The following is a 24,781-nucleotide window of genomic DNA, read 5'->3' as shown; positions in this document are numbered from 1 at the left end:
TACCCTCGCATTCATAGGTTTTATTTAATTTTAAAAGGACCAAAATGCTCCCCTACATATTTGCTCCCCTACTATTTGTTATTTTTTAACTTTTGGGTTGGAGCCAGGGAAAGATATTTCCAGCGAGAGTGTCACAAGGTGCTTTGGCACCTATTTGTATTTTTTAATTATTAATTTGATATAATAGAATATTGTTTTGTTTAAATAAACCTATCAGCTGAAACCTAACATGCGGTTTGAAGCAATAGCTTTCCTGCTAGTACTGCATCCTGTCAATGCATACTTCTGCCTTACTCCAGCTTTGCATATGTTTAGCATTAGGAGAAAATAATGTTCTTGGTGGATCAACTATATACCGTATTTGCTCGATTATAAGACGACCCTGATTATAAGACAACCCCCCAAAATCTAAATATTAATTTAGGAAAAAAACAAAAAGCCTGAATATAAGACTAACCTATAGGAAAAAAAAGTTTTACTAGTAAATATTAATTCATGTAAACAATTTTTCATATTTAATAAAAGCTATGATTGAGAAAAATACCGTATTGGCTCGGATATAGGCCGCCCCCGTATATAGGCCGCACCCTAAAAGTTTGGTGCTTTTTTAAAGAAAAAGTTTTTTCTTTAAAAAAGCACCAAAAAAACATGCTGCCACTCTGTCTCCCCCCGAGATATGCTGCCACTCTGTCTCCCCCCCCCGAGATATGCTGCCACTGTCCTCCCCCCCGAGATATGCTGCCACTGTCCTCCTCCCCCCTCGAGATAGGCTGCCACTGTCCTCCTCCTTTTCCCCCCTCGATATATGCTGCCACTGTCCTCCTCCTCCCACCCCGAGATATGCTGCCACTCTGCCCCCCCCCCGATTTACCAGAGGAGACTCCCGGGTGTCTTGCGGGGCCGGCGGGGGACATCTACGCAATACGCGTACACAACTTCCGGTGCCGGCACATCAGCTGAGGAAGTTGTATACGCGTATTGCGTAGATGTCCCCCGCCGGCCCCGCAAGACACCTGGGAGTCTCCTCTGGTAAGTCTTGGGGGCCGAGGTAAAACGCGTCGTGCGGACGGTCACCGGCTGCGGCGATGCGGGTAAACAACCTCCGCAGCCGGTGACCATCCGCACGATGCGCTTAGACAACCTCCCATGCCGGCACCCCCCCGTGGAAAGTGCTGGCAGGGGAGGCTGTCTAAGCGTATCGGGGAGTAGGATGCAGGTCCCCTGCACCGCTGCGGGGATCTGTATCCTAACCCTGCCGGGCGCTAGACCCCGAATATAGGCCGCACCCCCACTTTAAAGGCCTATATTCGAGCCAATACGGTATATATTTTTTTATTTCCTTTTATTTGCCCCCCCAGTTATGCACATTGGCACCCAGGGTTGCCACTCTGCCCCCAGAAATGCCTTATACCCCCTATTTGCCACTCTGCCCCATGATGTGCCTTTTAACCCTCTATATGCCACTCTGCCTCCAGAAATGTCTTATACCCTCCTATATGCCACTCTGCCCCATGATATGCCTTTTAATCCCCTATATGCCAAAGTGGCATATAGGGGGTTAAAAGGCATATCATGGGGCAGAGTGGCATATAGGGGGTTAAAAGGCATTTCTGGAGGTATATATATATATATATATATATATATATATATATATATATATATATATATATATAACTGCTAACAGCAATCACACTCCTATCAAGCCAAGGCAGCCAGTACATGCTGGAACCTGCGGATGATAGGAGTGTGAGTACAGCCTCCCTATGCCATGCTACCACCACCACCCCCCTTACACATCCATACTAACACACACTCATTCACAAACATTTAAATACTCATTCATTCCATTAATCACACATACTTGCTCAAAAACCCTCCCCTACCCCCTTACCTGAACTGCAGATCTCTCACTCTAAGACTTCTGCAGGGGCCCGGCTGTGCGAGCAACTTCTCTGGCCCCGCCCCCAGAGGAAGGAGGGGGGAGGCAGAGTTATGTGACACTCTTCTAGCTTCCAGTTCTCCTACTGCTAGTAGAAGAGACGCTGCTCCCGACCAAAGCACCGGTAAGCAGCCTGGCCCCAGCGGACATTTTTTTGAGGTCTGATTAGAAGACGACCTCGATTATAAGACGAGGGGTATTTTTCAGAGCATTTGCTCTGAAAAAAACCTCGTCTTATAATCGAGCAAATACGGTATATACACACATATTTTGTCCATTAAAATACGTTTTTTGCAATTATGTTTGCACAGCTAGAAATGTCCTTGTTGTTCATGAGAAACAGCTAAGTGACCCCAAACATTTGAACTGTAGTTTGCATTGGTGAATCGTGTGTAATGTTAATAATAAGAATTACAATGGATAGGAGATCTAGCAATAGGAGTGGTTCTGAGTGGAAAGGAGCATCTAGGATTGGTGAGAATAACTGTCAGTCAATTTCTTTGACTGCTCACCTTTGGGAATTGGAGAGAACCACTGCCCATCATGTATATGGAATTCTATTGGACTATGTGGGTGATGTCATGCTTAGTCACCTTTAAAGCAATTGGTTGGATCTGGCAACACATCTAATACATCGGTTACCATTGGATATGATTGTTCCCTCCCCGAATCCGTGATGTCACTAACAAAGGAGATATAAGGCCAAACAGTCTCCATTTTGGAAGCCATTAGCCCAGACCTCTGATGAAGCTCTGAGGAGCGAAACATGTCAGGGGGGCTACTTGTCTGAGTTTTTAATTAGCCTCTGTCACTGGTCATAATTGAATTATTTCTGTTGTTAGGACAGCAGCCATCAACAGTATGTTACTGTGACGTATACCTTATATAGTAGGACTGGTGTTTTTAAAAATCTTTTTTTCTTTTTTTTGTTTTTTTGGTTATACCTTTTAATAAACATACTAATAAAAGTCATGTTTTAGGGTGGGGTTATAATAAGGGTATTTTTTGATCCCGGGAATGGGATTGGTTTATTTGCAGTTGTAACTTACCCTTGTCCCCGCTGGGGCATTATTTTGGAATTGTAGTGTATATAAGTAGTTCCATTAACTATTTGATGCTATCTACCTCATTTTTTCTACTACAACTAATTACTTTTCTCCACTCACAGAATTACAACTACAGCAGCTTGTATGATGGACCTACGCAGATATCCTCTGGACCAGCAGAACTGTACTCTGGAGATAGAAAGCTGTAAGTATCATGTCTTGAGTGGTGATGCATCATCCTTATGTTTAACCCCTTAAGGACCAGGCTGTTTTTTATTATCATAATTATTTATTGTTTTATATAGTGCCATCAAATTCCGTAGCGATGTAGAATGGGTAGACACGACATAACAAGTAGTATGTAACATAACAAATTGACTAACAGAGACAACAGGTGAGGAGGGCCCTGCTCAAACGATATTACAATCTAGAGGGATTTAGGGTGTATTACATTATAGGTAAAAGTGCCATTATTAGGGATAGACACTAGTAAAAGTATTGCAGGAGAGGGACTAGGAAAGGTGAGCTATAGCAATATGGGAAGCCGTTAATGTGCTATGTTGTAAGCGTCCTTAAGGAAAAGGGTCTTGAGGGATTTTTTGAAGGAATAAAAGGCACGGAGAAAAACAGGCCGAGGGAGAGCATAGGATAGGGGCAGCCCTTGAGAAATCTTGTAAGCGTGCATGAGAGCTAGAAATCAGAGGAGAGGATAGAAAGGAGATAATTGGATGAACGGAGAGACCGGTTAGGAGGCGATATAGGGAGGGGAACCGCTGTGAAGGGCTTTGAAAGCAAGAGTGAGGATTTTGAAATGAATCCTGAAGCGCACAGGCAGCCAATAAAGAGACTGACAGAAGGGGAGAGAAGTTAGTAAAGCAATGTGTGAGAAAGATAAGTTTGGCAGCAGCATTCATGGTGGATTGTAGAGGGGTGAGACGGTTAAGAGGGAGATCAGCTAAGTTACAGTAATCAAGACGGGAGATAATCAGGGCATGGACAAGAGCCTTACTCAAGATAGGAGTAATGGTAGCATGCTTGAAGGAGGATGGGACAGATCCAGTAGTAAGAGTCTCCCTTCATGACCAAGGCTGTTTTAACATTTTTGTGGTGCTTGTGTAATTTTCTTCTCTCTCGTTTAGTGTACCCACACAAGCTATATGTTGTTTTACTCAGAACAAGGTATTTTTGCAGATACAATTTTGATCATATCATCAAATTTCCTATAACAATGTTTAAAAATTGAAAAAAAACACTTATTTGAAAAATATTTTACAAAAGCTAATGAAAATGCTGCTTAGTACATTCTACTATTTCTCCTTGATTTAGAAGTGCCCAATGTTTTTATGTTTATAGAGCAATTAATTTTAAAATATTTTTTTCTAAATCTGGTAATCCTGTTCCTGGAAAAGGTGCATAGACGGGCTACAAAATTAATAAAAGGAATGGAACACTTTAGTTATGAAGAAAGGTTAATCTGTTTAGTTTAGAAAAATGGCACCTCAGAGGGGATATGATAGCATTATATAAATATATTCAGGGCCAATACAAACCATTGTGTGGAAATCTATACATAAACAGGACTATGCATAGGACACGTGGTCACGCATTTAGACTGGAAGAAAGGAGATGTGGAATTCTCTGCCTGCAGAGGTAGTTTTATCCAGAGGCGTATATAGGGTATGGCAGCTATGGCACGTGCCATGGGCGCCATCTCAAGGGGGGCGCCGGTGAGCGGCTTTTAAATGCCGTTTTTTTGTTTGTTTGTTTTTTTTGATGCGGAGGAGAGAGAGGGGCGCCTAGCAACCACTCGGCGCCCCTCATTCTCCTCCACGAGCCCTCTACCCCCGTCCCGGTGCCGGCATTTCATGCAGAGCACCGCTATATGCCGGCATATATACCCGGGGGGAGGTTATATAGTGGGGAGGGGGAGGAGGATATATAGTGGGTAGGGGGGAGGAGGATATATAGTGGGTAGGGGGGAGAGGGTATATAGTGGGTGGGGGGAGAGGGTATATAGTGGGTGGGGGGAGAGGGTATATAGTGGGTGGGGGGAGAGGGTATATAGTGGGTAAGGGGGGGAGGATATATAGTGGGTAGGGGGGAGGGGTTAGAAAGTGATAAGGGAGGGAGAGGGGGGTAGAAAGTGATAAGGGAGGGAGAGGGGGGTAGAAAGTGATAAGGGAGGGAGAGGGGGTAGAAAGTGATAAGGGAGAGGGGGGTAGAAAGTGATAAGGGAGGGAGAGGGGGTAGAAAGTGATAAGGGAGGGAGACGGGGGTAGAAAGTGATAAGGGAGGGAGAGGGGGGTAAAAAGTGATAAGGGAGGGAGAGGGGGTAGAAAGTGATAAGGGAGGGAGAGGGGGGTAGAAAGTGATAGGGGAGGGAGAGGGGGGTAGAAAGTGATAGGGGAGGGAGAGGGGGTAGAAAGGGAGAGGGGAGGGAGAGGGGGGTAGAAAGTGATAAGGGAGGGAGAGGGGTAGATATAAGTAAAGAGTGTGCATTAATGTGTGGATGCATTGAGTGAATGAGAGAGAGCATGAGTTAATATGTGAATGTATTGTGTGAATGAGGGAGAGCATGAGTTAATGTGTGGATGAGTTGTCTGAATGAGGGAGAGCATGAGTTAATATGTGAATGTATTGTCTGAATGAGGGAGAGCATGAGTTAATGTGTGGATGCATTGAGAGCATGAGTTAATGTGGATGAATTGTCTGAATGAGGGAGAGCATGAGTTAATGTGTTGATGCATTGAGTGAATGAGGGAGAGCATGAGTTAATGTGTGGATGAGTTGTGTGAATTAGTGAGTGACTGTAAAAGTGTTTGTGTATCATAGATGTATAATTGTGGAAGGACAAAGATGGCACTAGCAGGAGGTTTGAGGCTTGGGGACCAAGATGGCACAGACAGGGTGTATATGGGACAAAGATGGCACTGGCCAGACTGTTTGGGGACAAAGTTGACTTGTGCTGGGCTATTTGGGGACAAAGATTGCAAATTTTATGTGCTGGCCAGGTTCTATGTGGGCAGTGTGGACGCCAGGGCTGGCTTTGGGGTGTGCAACCTGTGATCTATGCCTGTAATTTAGGGGGTTTTAAATATACCTTTAATGCCGTGTTTTTATGTGAATTCCAATTGATCTTTACCTGCAAAGCTGGGTTTTTGTGTTATTCTGTAGATCCATATCTGCTATGCTATGTTTCCATACATTATTTATGTATACCTGCAAATACAGGGTTTGTATGTCTTGTTCAGTTGATTAATACCTGCAATGCTGTTTCCATGTATTTATTTGATCTATACCTGCAGTGCTACGTTTCATATATTATTATTGTATACCTGCAAATACAGGATTTGTATGTCTGATTCTGTTTATTTGATATATACCTTCAGTGCTGAGATCACAAGTGAATTTCAATTGATCTATACATGCAAAGCTGGGTTTATATTTATATATATATATATATATATATATCGGCAGCAGGGACTAATATTAATATATATCGGCAACTGGGGCTAATATTAATATATATGGGCAGCAGGATCTAATATTAGGCCCTGAAATCATTTAGTGCAAAAGTTAAGGTATTGTGTTGTTTAAAGGATTTCAAGGATTAGTCGTACTAAATTGTGGCTTCAGGCTTCCCATGTTGAATGGTCAAGTATTGTATTGTCCAATAACAAAAGTATCATTCCATAGCACATTACTTTTGGCAATATATAATGTTTTTTCAGTGGTATGATTTAATGGGGGAAATTATTAATGCCCCCCCAGTTTTGACTGTGGTATCTTGTGTGCCCCCCTATATACTGTTTCTAGAGTCGCCACTGAATACAACCCAACTCCCTCTAGACTGTAAGCTCGTTTGAGCAGGGCCCTCCTCACCTGTTGTCTCTGTTAGTCAATTTATGTTACGTACTACTTGTTACGTCCTGTCTACCCATTGTACAGTGCTACGGAATTTGATGGCTCTATATAAAAACAATAAATGAACAATAAATAATAATAATAATAATAATAAACAGGTCCAGGGTCGTAGGCAGGTAGCGAAGATTCGTAGTTAGTAAACAGGCAAAGGTCAGTACACAAGGCAAAAGAGCAAGAAGCAGCACACCCAAAAGCATATAAACACTTTTAACGGGTAAAGATCAGGAATACTAATGGGGTTTATATAGGAGACGGGTACTCACGTAAACAGCCGTGGCGTTGCGCGCACCGCGTGGTTCGGGTGACGTCGTTGCGGCCTTCTCGGCTGTCTCGGGCCATCGGCACATCTCCACCGTGGTCCTGGCGCGCGTGCGTAGGGGACGCGGTGAGCGGTCCGCGGCGTGAACGCGCGCCCGGCTGAGGTCGTGGAGGCGGCTCCACAATGCCGGCGTGTCGCTGCGACACAGTCGGAGCCACGACGCAGACGCGTGCACGCGTCGTCTGAGGCAGAGGCGGAGCTACTGGCGGTGGGCGAGCCGGAGTGAGCGGCAGAGGTAAGAGCCGCGGTGGCGCGCGTGACAGTTATCCAGTTACTTCTGATTTATTAAATGCCTTATTTTTTTGTCAATTTCTGGCTCCATACAACAGTTAAAATCTCCTGCAATGGTCAAAATACCTTCTTTAACTTCATCCACTCTCTCCCGGATCTGTTTCAAAATGGACATTGGGTCCGTATTGGGAAAGATATTCGCAAAAGAGCACACATCTCCATTGACTTTTCCAACCCAAATCAAGTATCGACCTTTATCTTGCTCTACATACTTTGTTACTACAGTGATTCAGCAAAAACAAAAGCCACCCCTCTTTCACAGAAGACTAAACAAACAAATAAGAGGACACACTCCTCTGTTTAACCCCTTAAGGACAATAGGGGTTATTACTCGTAGTATATTGCGGGGCAATGGCTCTTTTAACAATTTTCAGTGTTGCTGTTTAGCTGTGATTTTCTTCTTTCTCATTATGTGCTCCCACACATATTATATATTGTTTTTTTTCAGGACAAACAGGGCTTTCTTTAGATACCATTAATTTTATCATATCATCTAATTTACTATAAAAAAATGATAAAATATGGGGATTTTTTGTTAAAAAATAACTTTTTCTCACTTTTTAAACAAAAAACTTTTACTCATCTGCAAAAACGAATGAAAAAACCTGCTAAATAGATTCTACTATTTGTCCTGAGTTTAGAAATACCCAATGTTTTTATGTTTTTTTTCTTTTTTCTGCACGTTATGGGGCAATAAGTACAGGTAGCGTTTTGCTATTTCAAAACCTTTTTTTCCAAATCTGGTAATTCTTCCCCCCATGTGCCATTTCGGGTATCTTTGAAGCCGGCCAATGCAATTTACCCCATCAAATCATATATTTTGAAAAACTAGACAACCCAAGGTATTTGAAATGTTGGTATTTTAACCCTTTCCAAGGGCTAATTTTACCACCAGCCTTTATAAAACTTTATGGTAGTACATTTTTTTTCTATTTTTTCCACACATTATGTACTTCAGGTATAAATTTATTGCTCCTGGTATATTTCTGTGTCAAACAACACCCCAATATGTGTTCAGTAACATTTCCTGAGCGCAGTGATACCCCCCATGCATGGGTTTGTAGGGTTATTTGGGAGGTAAAAGGCCGCCTTTGTGAGGTGTGTATTTTTATGCCATTTAGACATCTGATCCTACTGCCCCCATGTCCCATATTTGGGACATCTTTGAACCCGGCCAATTCAATTTACCCCATCCACTCATGCATTTTTTAATACGAGACACCCTATGGGCATTTGTAATGCCAATATTTTAACTCTTTCCATGCTGGAATTTTTGTAACGATAAAGAATTTTAGGACTTGCTTACTAATTACAATGCATTCAACCTGCAGGAGGAGCTCGAGAGTTCTCAAGAGGGTCTGGATAGACCCTCTGTGAACTAATATCTATTGTTGATGCCATCCTGTGAATGACGGCAACGTCATTTACAGGATGGCACTTGTGGTTGCTCCTCGGAGCAATCACAAGGCTATCGGGGTAGGGGGTAGTGTTACTGACGTGCCTTAATATCGAGGCATGTCAGCAACACAGTTTATGCTTAGGAAGCGATTCCGATCGCTTCCTAAGCTGTTTTAGCCGGGCGCCAGAGTGGCATATAGGGTTAAAAGGCATATCATGGGGCACAGTGGCATATAGGGTTAAAAGGCATATCATGGGGCACAGTGGCATTTAGAGGGTTAAAAGGCATATCATGGGGCACAGTGGCATATAGGGGGTATAAGGCATTTCTGGGGCATCTGCATAACTGGGGGGCAGGTTGGAAAATTGAGAAAAATATTTTGGTTTTATTTCCTTCTATCATAGCTTTTATTAAAAAAAATCGTTTAAATGAACATTTACTGGTAAAACTTTTTTCCTATAGGGTCGTCTTATATTCAGGCTTTTTCTTTTTTTCCTAAATTAATATTAAGATTTGGGGGGTCGTCTTATAATCAGGGTCGTCTTATAATCGAACAAATACGGTATATTGTAGTAATGTACCTGCTACGACACTTATAGTGCAGCAGGGACGGTAGGAGACCCAATATGTTTCCAGGCTTTTATTGCACCAAATCAAACAAACACACAAAGAAAACCTACTCTTATTTAGGAGGCTTACTATACAGCAGTCTTCCCAGACTAATAAAGAACTGGCCAGCTAAGATGGTTCCCAGTATAAAATAAAACAAAATGGACTTCTAAAAAGTCATCTCTCCTACCAGCCCACCTTGTAGCACACTGAAACTCAGGAAAAAAGTTTTACTAGTAAATGTTGATTCATTTAAACTATTTGAAACTATAGGAAAAAAGTTTTACTAGTAAATGTTGATTCATTTAAACTATTTTTTTAATAAAAGCTATGATTGAGAAAAATATTTTGGTTTTATTTCCTTCTATTTTCCAACCTGCCCCCCAGTTATGCACATCTGCCCCAGAAATGCCTTATACCCCCTATATGCCACTGTGCCCCATGATATGCCTTTTAACCCTCTAAATGCCACTGTGCCCCATGATATGCCTTTTAACCCTATATGCCACTGTGCCCCATGATATGCCTTTTAACCCTATATGCCACTCTGGCACTTAGAGGGTTAAAAGGCATATTATGGGGAAGAGTGGCATATAGGGAGGTTTAAGGCATTTCAGGAGGCAGAGTGGCGTATAGAGGGTTAAAAAGGAATTTCTGGAGGCAGAGTGGCATTAAGGGGGTTAAAAGGCATTTCACAGAGCACCCTGCCTCCAGAAATGCCTTATGCCCCCCATTTAACACCCCCCCCGCCCCACTTACCGGTACTTCTGAGTCTCCTGTCATGAAGCTGGGGCAGCTCGTAGACTCACGCTGCAGCCGGAAGAAGGCGTGGCTATGCCACTATGGCATATAGGGGATTAAAAGGCATATCATGGGGCAGAGTGGCATATAGGAGGGTATAAGACATTTCTGGAGGCAGAGTGGCATATAGAGGGTTAAAAGGCACATCATGGGGCAGAGTGGCAAATAGGGGGTATAAGGCATTTCTGGAGGCAGAGTGGCAACCCTGGGGCCAGATGTGCATAACTGGGGGGGCAGGTTGGCAAATAAAAGGCAATAAAAAAATATATATTTTTCTCAATCATAGCTTTTATTAAATATGAAAATATTGTTTACATGAATTAATATTTACTAGTAAAACTTTTTTTCCTATAGGGTAGTCTTATATTCAGGCTTTTTGTTTTTTTTCCTAAATTAATATTTAGATTTTGGGGAGTCGTCTTATAATCGAGCAAATACGGTATGTGATGTCCCCAGCCAGCCCTCTCCCTTGTGTATTGATGCCTCCCTTTGCATTGTTCATGACTGACCCATGTATATTTTTTTTTTTTATTGCAAAAATATAATATAATACAGATATCAAAATAATTATTAGGTTATAATATAATTTTTGATATCTGTATTATATTATACTTATTTTGATATCTGTATTATATTATATTTTTGCAATAAAAAAAAAAAAAATAACCAGAAAAATCACAAGTATTAAAGTATTACACATAAAGTGATTAGATCACCTAAGGTTTATCTATAAACTTTACATGTTATCTGTAGATTAACCCTGGTGTCATATCAATTACAACGATTGTAAGCCGGGATATTCAACACTTTATCCCCAGGCTTACCACAAAACAGAAGAAAAAAAAAAAAAGAGAGAAAATAAAATCAATCATACCACACACGTACCTAATTATACGAGCTCCCATGTATTATTTATTTTTAATTTATGCTACCATGGTTATTTGGATATTTATTGGTCCAGGGCCTCCAAATTGTATTCAATTTATGTAGTTTCTGATGTGCTTGAAAATATCCATATTCCATTAAACATTGGTATTTTATTTGCTTAAGCACACTCTCTATGTTTATTGTTGATGTTTGTAACCATTTTCTTGCTATACTAATTTTCATAGCCAATAAGCACTGAACTACTAAGGTTCTTTGATTAAAGGAGATATTAGCTAAGTCCAAATGTAAAAGTGCTTTTTCCGGAGATGGACAAATGGTTACTTTAACAAGGTCAGATATTAATTTGAAAAATTTCTCGCCATGATTGTGTAATTTTATTACAATCCCACCATATGTGTCTAAATGTGCCTTGAGCTAAATTACATCTCCAACACATGGATATTGAACCCAGCCACCTTTGTGTATTGATTTATGTGGTGCCCCAACCACCCTGTTGTGTACTTATACCCCCTAGCCACCCCCATTTTGCATTTAATTGTTGTCCCAATGCAGCCCCCCCCTTTGAATATGGCTCCCCTTCCGCCTATTACCCCAACATTTTATTTTATTTTTTTAATACTTACGTTTTTGCTGCCATCCTTCACTGCTGCTGTGCTCCAACGTACTCTTCTAGCTGTCACGAGGAGCTGTTCCGTGTGACTCCGCCCCCTTGAGCGGCCCATCACATTGACAATGTGACGTGACGCTCAAGGGGGCGGAGTCACACGGAACAGGACACTGGGCGGCACTGTGCAGACACGCTGGCCGCTTAATGATTTTAAAGCGTCCAGTGTGTCTTACGGCCGCTTTAAGAGTCACAGCCACATCGGCTACAATAGCATCTCGGTGTGCCGGCCATTTCGGCCGGCCTACCACGGATGCTGCGGGCATTAAAGACGGCCCTGGCGTGGCCGAATCGGCCACGCGGCCGTTTAATGAAGATTCAGGGCGGCCTGGGGGGCAAATGCCCCCCGGCCCAGCCCGCCCCTGGACAGGAGTAACATTTTTCGTGATCTTACTTCTCTATTTAACTGGCTATCGTTGCTACTGTTGCTCCCGAATGTGCTGGCGTCTCTTGAGGTCGCTGCTGAATACAGACCGGAGGCTGCAGCACCCAGAGGAACGCATGAACAGCATAAACAACAGCTTAAGTGTTCCCGCTATTAATTTATTTCTGAATTACCAAGAACACCTTGCTGTAGTGCAAATGTAAAAGATACAATATATGCTCCGTTGTGTAAAACAAATTACTATTCAAAGGTAATATTCAAAAGTTTGAAGTGCACTTCAAACTTAAAATGACATCACTGACATGGTAACCTCAATATGTTATCCAAAAAGTTGGGACCCCAGGCAATTAACTAATCAATTTCCGAAATACTAGTCACGTTAATGCAATCTTAAGTAAGATATACAGATTCCTCATCCTACAACAAATATAATTGATGGCTATTTCCACTGGGTCACCTATAAAAGTTAGGGCCTGCCTTTAAGGAAGGGGAAACCTAACTAAGCTATTAAACAATTAAAACCACACTTGAACCGGTCCGGATGGATACTCTAACTCATATTATAAAACTTTCTCCCAGTTGTTACACCCCAAACATTTTAAGCATATTATAGAGCATGGTAGGATCTCGGAAGGAAATCTAAAACATCATATTGTTACCCCAGCTGGGAAAACCATCCAATCTTATATGAAGATTTATGCCATAATATGGTGTTACAAGCTCCAATTCTTGACCAAGTAGACTTTGTTATGAGGAGCCATTGGATAACGCTTGAAAACGTATTAATGTAATTGCAGATTCAAATCTATCCCAAACACATTGTGCTCTTTTTTTCCTTTGATGCCGAGTAGGCAATCAATAGAATTTACAGGTCCTTCTTAAAAAAAACTTAACAGTTTTAGTAAAATTTGGTTTCAAAGAAAACATTTCATCCTCCATGATGGTGCTATACAGCAGTCCTACAGCTGTGATTATTCAGTCAGGTTTTTTTCTTGAAACCCTTTACAATTTCTTATGGAATACACCAGGGCTGTCCCTTGTCTCGTGTCATATACATCCTTGCACTTGAACCCTTGACGATGTCCATTAGAGAGCATTGACCTCTGGTAATGTTAGGTTTATTTGCAGATGATATAATGTCAATACCAGCAAAATATACTAGAAATTAGTCAAAAGAAGTAGGGCTGCAACTAACAATTATTTTCATAATTAGTTGGCCGATTATTATTTCAATTAATCAGATAAAAAAATATATACATTTTTTGTTAATTTAAAATAATTTAATGAACAAACTGGATGTTAAAGACAAACAGCAGAATAAAAAAAAAACTTGTTTTTATTTCCCAACCTGCCCCACAGTTATGCACATTTGAGCCCAGGCTTGCCACACTGCTTCCCAGATATGCCTTATACCCCCAGCAGAGCCGGCCTTAGGTGTTCTGGCGCCCTGTGCGGACTACTCCTCTGGCGCCCCCCCATCGCAAAAAAAAGGAATAAAAACTTGTAACAAAACCCCAATCACTATATACTACGCCAAACATTGATGTGGTGTAGGCCTACCACTTCATTGTCTGGCTTAGTAGTAGGGATGCACCGAAACGAATTCTGGACTGAAACTGAAAGTGCAGCATTTACCTGGCCAAAACCGAATATGACCCCCCCCACCCCATAAAAAATTCTAACACTTTTATTTAAAGTAAGTAACACACCAAAATAGGACAAAACAATTAAATAATATTATATATATATATATATATATATATATATATATATATATATATATATATATAATTAACAGCAATCACATTCCTATCATGCCCAGGCATACCCAGATTCCAGGATTTACTCACAGACTTGGCATGATAGGAGTATGATTGCCCTATCTACCCCTTCTCACTCTCTTCTGCCCTATCTACCCCTTCTCACTCCCTTCTCCCTATCTACCCCCTTTCCCCTGTCTCACTCCCTTCTCCCTATCTACCCCCTCCTAACTATCTACCCTTTCCCTCTTTGAAGTTCACTTACCTTTCAGGAGTCCTGCGGTGGGGGTGCAAGGCCTCTGCCTCCCAGCTCTGTATGGAACAGTATAGAGTGATGGGAGTTATGATGTACTTTTAGAGCATAATTAGATCATGAAAAAGACATTGGAAATGGTACAGCATAACACCCATCACTCTCACACATTTACCAATCCACACATATACTAATCCACACATATACTAATCCACACATATACCAATCCACACGCATATACCAATCCACACGCATACCAATCCACACGCATACCAATCCACACGTATACACTAATCCACACATATATACCAATCCACACATACACCAATCCACACTTACCAATCCACACGTATACCAATCCACACATATATACCAATCCACACATATACACTAATCCACACACATAACAATCCACACACATACCAATCCACTCGTATATACCAATCCACACGTATATACCAATCCACACACATATATATACCAATCCACACACATATATATACCAATCCACCCACATATATATACCAATCCACACACATATATATACCAATCCACACACATATATACCAATCCACACATATATACCAATCCACACATATATACCAATCCACACATATACCAATCCACTCTCACTGAATGCTTTCCTACCTTTCCTCTTTTCTCCTTACAGCTCCTTTTCCTCCTCTTCGTTCTTCTTCTTCAGTTCTTCTGTCTTCTTCCGGGTCAGAGGGCACAGACAGCGGTGGGCGCGGCTTCAGTGTTGTGCGCCGGGATCTGACAACAAATCCCGGCGCACAGCAGCTGTTGCCGCGCGGATCACAAGGGAGCGATATCGGAGGTCTTTAACAGACCTCCGGCTCCCTTGAGTGATTTTAAGCCGGGTTCAAGGGAGATCCTTGAACCGGATTAAAATCACTCAAGGGAGCCGGAGGTCTGTTAAAGATCTCCGATACCGCTCCCTTGCGAGCCTGCTCCTCCAGCGGCGGACATTACTGTCCGTCTCTGGAGGGGTGCCGGGTGCCCCCCTGATGAGCGGCACCCGGTGCGGACCGCCCCCCCCCCCCCCCCGCTAGGTACGCTGCTGGCGGGAGCGGAACGCCACGGTGGCGTCGGACCCCACGGCGGCTGCGGACCCCGCGGCAGCGGCGGACCGCGCGGCGGCGCCCCCTGGAGTGTGGCGCCATGTGCAGTCGCACAGGTCGCACACCCCAAAGGCCAGCCCTGACCCCCAGATATGCCATTCCACCCCCTCCCCAGATATGCCTTATACTATCCCCTGATATGCCATTGTGCCCCTGCCAGGCATATGCCTTATATCCCCTCTGCCCTATATGCCACTCTGCCCCCCAGATATGCCTTATACCCCCAGCTATGCCACTCTGCCCCAGATATGCAGCTCTACCCCCCCTGATATGTCTTATACCCCCTATATGCCATAGTGCCTTCTGATATGCCACTGTGCCCTCTGATATGCCTTATACCCCAGATATGCTTTATACCCCAGATATGCCTTATTACCCCCAGCTATGCCACTCTGCCCCCCCAGCTATGCCTTATACCCCCCTATATGCCATAGTGCCCTGTGATATGCTTTATATCCCCAGATATGCCACTGTGTCCTCTGATATGCCTTATACCCCAGATATGCCACTCTGCCCCCAAATATGGCAGTCGACCCCCGAAATATGCCGCATACCCCCTATATGCCACTGTGCCCCTCTGATATGCCTTATAAACCTCTATATGCCACTCTGCCTCCCCCTGATATGCCACTATATGCCTTATACCCCCAGATATGCCACCCCCCCAGACTTACTCCCCGTGCTCCAGACTCCTTGGTGTCTAGTAGGGGCGGCCAGTGAACGTCTGCGCGATACGCGTAGACAACCTCTGCTGCTGGCCGGCACTTTCGCTGGAGCTTCTATGACTGAGCAGCTGAAGGTCATGTGACACCGGTGCTCCATCATTCGTAGTGTGGGCTACTACGTGTATGACATTGTGGACTACATTGATCAGCCTCTAGGAGACCTCTAAAGCTGTCCTGCTAGGTCATATTACTTCCTATGAGGCAAAACAAAGCAAAGAGTGGTATAAAAAAAATCTTTAAATACCCAAGTGTCAAAAGCATTAGACGATTAAACACATTAAACTATCATATTTACAAACAAATTGAACAATTACTGGAAACAGTGGTACAAAAAAAGCCCAATGGACACTGAATCACACTAGCAATACATCTTGCTGAAAATATAATAAACCGATTAAGTTATTGATGTCCATTACATGGAGGAGTATTATTCTGAATTACTATATATTTGGGAACTTCAGATAATATTTAGGACTAGAACTATTACTGAAAGCCAAACCCCTAAACCCACAACTTGGCAGAGGGAAATCCTAAATGCCCAGTCTCACCGTGGGAAATCCAGGACACTGTTAAATCGCTTGCAAATGGCAAAATGCCAGAAGATGGTGTCCCAGCAGAATATTATAACATTTTGTTCCCTCACCTGGCTCCTATCTTAGCAGACCTTTTCAATACCATTCTTGAAAACCATATCGACTTGATGGTGGCTAGGACCGTACTGATACCCAAACTGGAAAGAGACCCAACACAAGTCCAATCATTTAATAACATTTAATGAATCAAGACATTAAACTATAGAGTAAAGTTTTTTGCCAACTATCCTAATGTCTCACCAACTAGGATTTGTCACTTAGTATTGGGTAATATACTGTAAAAGTGGGGAGGTGTGCTGTAACACAAAATACAATAGAGGAACTTTTCTCATAATTCCAAAATGATACAGGGGTAGGTACATTCAGCATATGTAAAAGTAAACACCAAGTAAAAACATAATATACTTATTACACTATAATAAAATGTGGTTAAATTGACCCACTCCCGAGTGGCCACTCTCTTTTTACAGCTCTCTGGTCTATGTAAATACCAAGAAGCTTGATACCTGTTTATCTAGTGAAGGCTCACTAGATAAACAGGTATTAAGCTTCTTGGTATTTTCTGTATATCAATTCTCCATGGTATATACAGAAAAGCAGAGAAAGCAACAATATAGGTTAGTGATACAAAATTAATTTCAACAAACCTACACCCCACCACATGGGAGTCTCAATCAAGGGATGTACCCCATAACCCAAACAGCCCCCCCCCCATCTCCTGCCACTAGTGACATAGGCAAAAAAGCCCCATGTAACATATGTGCATATTTATATATATTATATATAAAACCATGCTCCGTGTGTAACAAATCACCTCGCTTGGTCAATGTGGTTCTGTGGAACCTGACTTCTGGTTCTGTGGAATCTCAAATGATTTCCACTTGTCACACACACTTACATGATTTCCCCCATTCTCTGGAATCCCCTTCTCGGTTTATCTGACCCTTGTCTTTGATCCTCAAAACTGAATAGCATCTAAACAAATAACTCTGCCTGACCATTTGTATCAGAGTGCTATGAAGAAGAGTGTCAATGTTAAATGCTTTTCTTCTTTTGGATCTTAAAAGTGGTGGAGAATGCGGGTAAAGCAATGCTATGGTCTGTGGGCAGAAAGCAAGAACCAAGTGAACAGCTGAATGGATGCTGGTGACGAATGCTACACCGGATCCAGGAACCTCAAAACATGTGACAAACCCTGTAGCACGAGGGCCACAAATGCCACAGTTAGGGGTCTTAAGCACAGTCATCTAGGGCAATCAGAGACAGGAACACCAGCTTGTGGCAAAAACAGTGCTTTATTTTTAACTGCTCAAAAGCCAAACTCCAAAACCAAATCATAAAAAGAAAAACCTAGCTGCCAATTGGAGTCCTCTCTAATTCATGCTGGCCAAGACTGACCAGCCTAATCACCCACTAACTTGACCTCCCCCAGACAGCACACAAAAAAGTCCAGGTAGGTAATGCCTCACTTGCACAGGGATGGTCTTCTTCAGGGCCTCTCCTTGCCCTGGGAGCACAGGTACACTTCCTCTTCTCCCAACAGTCTCTCTGATTATCAGGCTCCGAGGGGTTTTAATGCCCAGCACCTGTACCTGATGCAGGCCCCATAGGAATCCCAGACCAGATCTGCAGACTTCTAGCCTCCTAGAAAAACAGGCATGGATTTTCCATAGAATGGGGAACAGGGCTCACACTGGGACCCATATGTATGATCTACATAGCACCTGTACCCAAATGCCATGCTAATCATCTCCCTGGGGTTTACAGCCTCACAAAGCATATAGAAAAATGTATATTGATATTGAATTAGGTGCTACAGGTTATAACACATCCGACATACACAAAACATTTGATTATAATATAAAACAAAAGGGATACTTAAGCACATTCTTGGGGAAACCTCTCTCAGCTCACAGGCTTCTCCCGGACGCCATATTGCACAGTTTCGTTCTGAGTCTTCTGAGTCACTGCGCTCTCTTTTCTTAGACTGAGTCTTGCAGCCCCTAACTAGTCATTCCAGAATTCCTTGTACTGGGAGGTTAACAAAGGTTATTTTGAGGAAAGTAGATAAAAAAAAATAAGGACATTAATAATACTAGAACAGATTTATAAAGATGTGTAATTTAGCATGAGCAATTTATGTGACAAATTACAATCCTCACAATTTGCAAACAAAATAACGTAAGGTATTGAAAAATTCAAATTTACTGAAAAAGAAAGTTCTCTCAGTATTAATCGTATTAATCTGTATTTAGGATTTTATACTATCTTTAAGTTGAATAATTTAAGTGTTTTTTCATGGTAATTCATCCCTCAGAAACATAACCATGTTTGAATACTTAGAGAGAAAAACAAAGGATAGTGCTATAGTGTTGGGTAAATAAGGAGTTTTAACTTTCACTCACATTTTAAGTGAGCAATGAGGGTTCACAAAGGTTTATCTCTCTTATGAGAACACTATATGGACACCTGACCATTACACCAACAGGGACTTTTATGACATTGCATTCTAAATACACAGACATTAATATGAAGTTGATCCTCCCATTTGCAAGTATAACAGCTTCCAATCATCTGGGAAGGATTTCCAAAAGATTTTGGAGTGTTTTTGTGGTAATTTTTTGTCTATGTCTATGTATTCAGAATGTGATGTCATCAAAGTCCTTGCTGGTGTAATAGTCAGATGTCCTAATACTTTTGTCCTTATAGTATTTAAATGAATACAACAATAATACAGTATTATTGTTTTAAAAATGAAAATGTCCTTAGCTGAGTCTAGCAGCTGTGAAACTCTCCTCCATCTAAGACTCCCGACATGTCAAACATGTGGGCACACGCACCCATGCACACAGGAACATATCCACAAATGTAAACACTTAATAGACATACACAGACAAATACACAATAACATACACACAAAATGATACCCAAAAACATTCCCACACTAATATACCTAGAAAGATGCCCACAATCACACACCTGAAAACATGCTAACATACCCGTAAAAACAGATGTACACAATAACATACCCACAAACATACCAATAAACACATTCAAACACACATCATTGACTTACCCTGCCTACCCCTAGATTTAATGCATGGCGTTTTGTAGGCCAGCCCTAGACCAAGTGGCAATATTCTCTTGTGCCCAAATGCTGCATACAGTTACACTCATTTTAACCAGGAATAGGCCTGGAGATTTTTCATGGAGGACAGTTTCACAGCTGCTCAGCTAAGGACATCATTTTTAAAACAATAATAATACTGCCCCTGGGTTAAATGTGTGTTACAGGGAATCATTCTCTTCCCTTTAAGTACCACAGGCCTGCCCTTACACTACCCATACACACACACACACACATGCACTGCTCTTACTCATGCTTGCCCACAAACACACACACACTCACACAGCACTTGCCTGCACATATACACATATGCACTACCCTTATACATGCCTGTCCACACATACATAAACTGCCCAAACACACACACATGCCTCCCTATAAACATCGATACACATCTGATACACAGACACATATACACAATGCTTTTACACACACACATAGATGCCTGCCCTCAAACACACATAAACATTTCCCATATACATGCCTCACTATATGTATATGCACACATACTGGTTTACATGTAGGCTTGAGGCACCTCCTTCCTCCTCATAATCTACCCCCCTTCTTTCTCCGCATCAGATACCTATACCACACTTTCTCCCCATCTCTTCTTCCTTTCTGCTTTCTCCTCCTTCTTTCCTCTTGTCTTGACATGCAAGTCTCTTGGTGTACGACTTGAACGCGAGGTCTGGTTTGCCGCTCTCTGTCACTGCAGTGGGCTGGGATATAAACGTCATATAAACGAATATCCCGTTGCCCAGCGTCTATTGCCAGCACCCGGCACACAGTGAAGAGGAGCACGCTTAATGTTGGCTGGTTAGGGAGATACGTGATCTCCCCAACCAGTGTTGGACACTGCAGCTGCTGATCGGGCGGCTGTGCGCCCCCTCTGAGCTGCTCCCCCCTCTGAACTGCCCTGAAATCAGTGCAGGGCTGTTTTTTATAGTTACTATAAGTGCTTAGTTGTGCTAATAGGGCATTGATTTATGGTGCTGAATTAATTATTTACATTCTAGTTTAGTGCACCAAAGTGAAATTACATTTGTAAAGTAATTTTACTTTTATCTGTGCATTAAAGTGTTGTGCAAATAAAAAATTGTTATTAAGTGTGGGATTACCGGTTTTATGTGGATCTTGGAATTTTGTTATATATGTCTCTTGTTATTTGTACTCTTACATGATAGGCAATTGCCACATCCGTAAAACCCCAAATCAACTACTATCACTCAAAACAGGCAATTGCCTATCAAGTGGACACATTGATTCACGGCAGGATTAATCACCACAAAATCACCTGGAGGAGGGGCCAAGCGGACATAAAAGACGAATCAGGAAGTAAGCACACCATTCTAGATTGATAAAGCCAGAAGGTGAAACACGTATTTGGAGGACTACCAGGACTTTTAAAGAACACACTATTTTTTCTTTGTATACTTTGTTGGGTTGATTTTAACATAAGTTTACAAAATAAAAGTTTACAAAATAAAGCGCTTTTTATTAAAGGCTCTGTTTAAATTGTGAGTACGCACTCTGTAGGCTATATATATTATATACTTCTATATACAGACATACTGCACTATTATTTTTGTATTTTTTCTGTTACATGTTACCACCCAGTATCATAGAAAGTATTGTTACCTTGTGGCTTACTGTTTTACTGCAAACCCTGTACACACTACTTCCTGTTCTACCTTTAGTCTTGATCTTGTTCTTAGTTTCCAACATGGGTCCTTACTCAAAGCTTGTAGTGTCTTCTGATACCATGTTTCATATGTAGGCATATTACCAGAATAAAACCTACTTGTGTGCAACAACAGAAACACCAGGACACAGTGACTGCATGAGAGCTCAATGTCTAGACAGGAGGGCCTAAGTTTCCTACATTATGGCTACTGTCAATAGCATTCCTCCCCTTGAGGAGTTGGAAATAAGTGCGGATTGGAGCTCCATGCCTCACAGCTGTCCTGATTTTGCCACTCTATCCTGCTGTCCCACCGAGCTCTACCTCATTTAAAAAAAAAATAGGTGTTTTTTTTTCAAATTTTTGCTAGTTTTTACTAAATTTCTCATTCTACATTTTCAGCTAATCATCCAACTATGGTATCAAAAGAAAGCTCTATATCTCCTTGAAAAAAACCATATAGTTTACATGGGTACACTATTCACAGGAAAAGAGAATAATCACTGAACCGACAGCGCAAAAATGGCAAAATTGCTCCGGGACTTGAGGGACCAAAAACCCCTGGGATGGAAGGGGTTAAGGTAGGCAGCCTGCTGCCTTAAATACCTGTTAACACAAACAGTAATCAGGGCCCAAGCGCACAGCTATCCAGAATGCAGATAAACTGCAATGCAAAGGCATTAACTAAGGCGCTAAGCAGGTATTTAAAGGCAGGGCTAACTTCCAGATAGCGTTGCTCAGCAGTCCCAAATAATTAAACGGGTGGCCACTATTGGCTGCAGGTTGGCATGGCAATGTATAAAATAGTCCAGGCAGGCAGGGTCAAAACCTCAAAGTCTTTGAAATTCTGTTTCCAAAAGTCTTTGGAATTCTGTTTCCTCTGACAGTTTCTCTAGTACACTAGTTACTACACAAGGTTCAAGCAACTTGTTGGCTATTGGTAATGAAGTTTTCAGCCTCCTTTAGATTAGCACTGTACTGGGCTACTATACATGCCCTCCTTTGATGTGTAGTATGGCTTTCAATTAGTGGGTACCATCATTTAACTTTCCTTGCCATTCCAGGTGGCACATGAGAAGAGAAGGCTCCGCCTACCAGGTAGGGCAGGAAACACTATAAAAAAAGGAGACCTCCCCCTTCCTCCCCAGTGTTGTTTCCTGCCCTACTCAGGTAGCGGTTAGGCTGAAGCTTACCTTCTCTTTCTTTTTTGTTTTCTCGGAGCCCCGGGGGGGCGTCCTCTCTCCGATACCCGGTAGTGGTCCCGGTGGATCCAGGGTTATGCGGCAGCCTCGGAGGCTGTAACTCCGCGGTCGTCGCGGCAACACGAGGCTCAGCCCTCGTTAAGCGCTGCCCACAGCCCAGGGGGCTCACTGGGATGTGCGTCCCCGGGCTCCGGTTCTCTCCGTCCCGGGGATTCCTCAGCGTGAGGCATGGCAGGAGAGTGCTCCGGATAACAGGCGCTATGAGCAGGATTCCATAGCCGGCTGTGCCGGTTTCATAATCTCCTCTCCGCATCACTTCCGGCACTGCGTCCGGGGTCACGAGAGGTCAATTGACGGGGAATTTCCGGATATGATGTTTCCGGGCCTGGGCGCCTAAATGCCTCTATAAAAACGCCAGAATGGGTAAGATCTTTCCTTGCTCTTCGTTCCTGTGCTATATTATTGGATTTTCTACTCCTCTATTGTGCCTGCCTGTGCCTGAGGATTGTATATTGCTGTTTCAAGTAGGTGTTTCCCTCTTGGTTTGAAGGGAGATTTCGTTTACCTACTCACCTACCTGCCCAGAAATTCCTGCTGTCCATGCCTCCCGCAGATCCTTGGAAAAGAGCGGGATTCTTCTCCACACTCAACAACTTAATTCACGAAAAGGCTCTAGTCCCGGTGCCTCATCAAGAAATAGGAGAGGGAACCTATTCCCATGTCTTTGTCGTGCCAAAACCATCCGGGAAATTCAGGCTAATAATCAACCTACAGTTGGTAAACGCCTGTATAAGATACAACAGGTTCCGGATGGAATCCCTGAAGTCCGCCACAGAGATTATTTCATCGGGGGACTTCATGGTCACTATAGACCTGCGGGATGCCTATCTACATGTCCTCATCAGGGAGGACCACCAAAGATTCCTCCGTCTGGCCGTTCCATTGCCTCAAGGTGTTCGGCATCTTCAGTTTCTGGCTCTTCCCTTTGGAATTGCTTCAGCACCACGGATCTTCACGAAGCTCATGTCAGTGGTCGTGGCCTTCCTGAGGCAAAAAGGCATAAAGGTGGTCCCATATCTCGACGATTGGCTCCTGATAGCGGCCTCGGCATCATTGCTCCAATCCCATCTAGAGTTTTCCCTCAGGACCCTCCACAACCTAGGATGGCTAGTAAACTTACTAAAGTCACAGTTACTTCCAAACAGACGTCGGACCTTTCTGGGAATGATCCTCGATTCACAACTACAGAAGACTTTTCTCCCGTGGGACAAGATTAAGGGAATTCCCTAAGATTAAGGGAATTCACGCACACGGTCCTACAGGACAAGTCAGTGTCCCTCAGATTAATCATGTCATTGCTCGGTCTAATGACCTCCTCTATCTCGGTGGTTCCCTGGGCACTGGCTCACGCAAGACCTCTCCAACAGTTCTTACTGGATCACTGGGATCGCTCCAGGACGTCCCTACACAAGAAGGTCCGGCTTTCTCCCTTCGTTAGGGAGTCTCTCCGTTGGTGGCTGTCAGCCAAGAATCTTTCACAGGGACTCTCTTGGCAGACAAAAGATTGGGTGGTAATCTCCACCGACGCCAGTTTGACAGGCTGGGGTGCTGTCATGGGAAGCTATATTACCCAGGGAACCTGGTCTCCTCAAGAATCACGCCTGCACGTCAATCTTCTAGAACTGCTAGCGGTCTGGAGGGCTCTAAGGTTCTGGTCTCCAATCCTGCGGCACAAGTCCATCAGGATCCTTTCGGACAACGTTACCGTGGTGGCCTACCTTTCCAAGCAAGGTGGCACCAGAAGCAGATGCCCGCAGACCCTGACTGCTCAGATCTGCCGATGGGCGGAGTTCAGTCACTGCACTCTCTCCGCGGTTCATATCAAGGGTTCACTGAATCAGGAGGCGGATTACCTCAGCAGGAACTCGGTATCTCTGGGAGAATGGTCCTTAAACAAAAGGGTCTTCGCCTTCATCACGAGCAAATGGGGTACTCCTCAGATAGACCTGATGGCCACGCATCTGAACACACAG

General features: G+C 43.0%; 1 protein-coding gene across 2 annotated transcripts in view; it reads left to right on the top strand.

The window, feature by feature from the left end:
* The window catches only part of LOC149282332 (gamma-aminobutyric acid receptor subunit beta-4-like), a 168,492-nt gene that overhangs the window by 124,910 nt on the left and 18,801 nt on the right, over positions 1-24,781 (top strand). For both annotated transcript variants that reach the window (XM_089498346.1, XM_089498347.1), the window contains one exon: positions 3,108-3,190. In XM_089498346.1, the coding sequence (XP_089354472.1) occupies positions 3,108-3,190 (83 nt within the window). The remainder of the gene's footprint in view (positions 1-3,107; positions 3,191-24,781) is intronic.

The sequence above is a fragment of the Sceloporus occidentalis genome, unplaced genomic scaffold, assembly GCF_023333645.1.
Source record: "Sceloporus occidentalis isolate IW3139 unplaced genomic scaffold, rSceOcc1.0.p SCAF_119, whole genome shotgun sequence".
NCBI classification, from domain to species: Eukaryota; Metazoa; Chordata; class Lepidosauria; order Squamata; family Phrynosomatidae; genus Sceloporus; species Sceloporus occidentalis.
The sequence above is the reverse complement of the archived record's forward strand: the minus strand, read 5'-3'. Positions and strand labels throughout refer to the sequence as shown.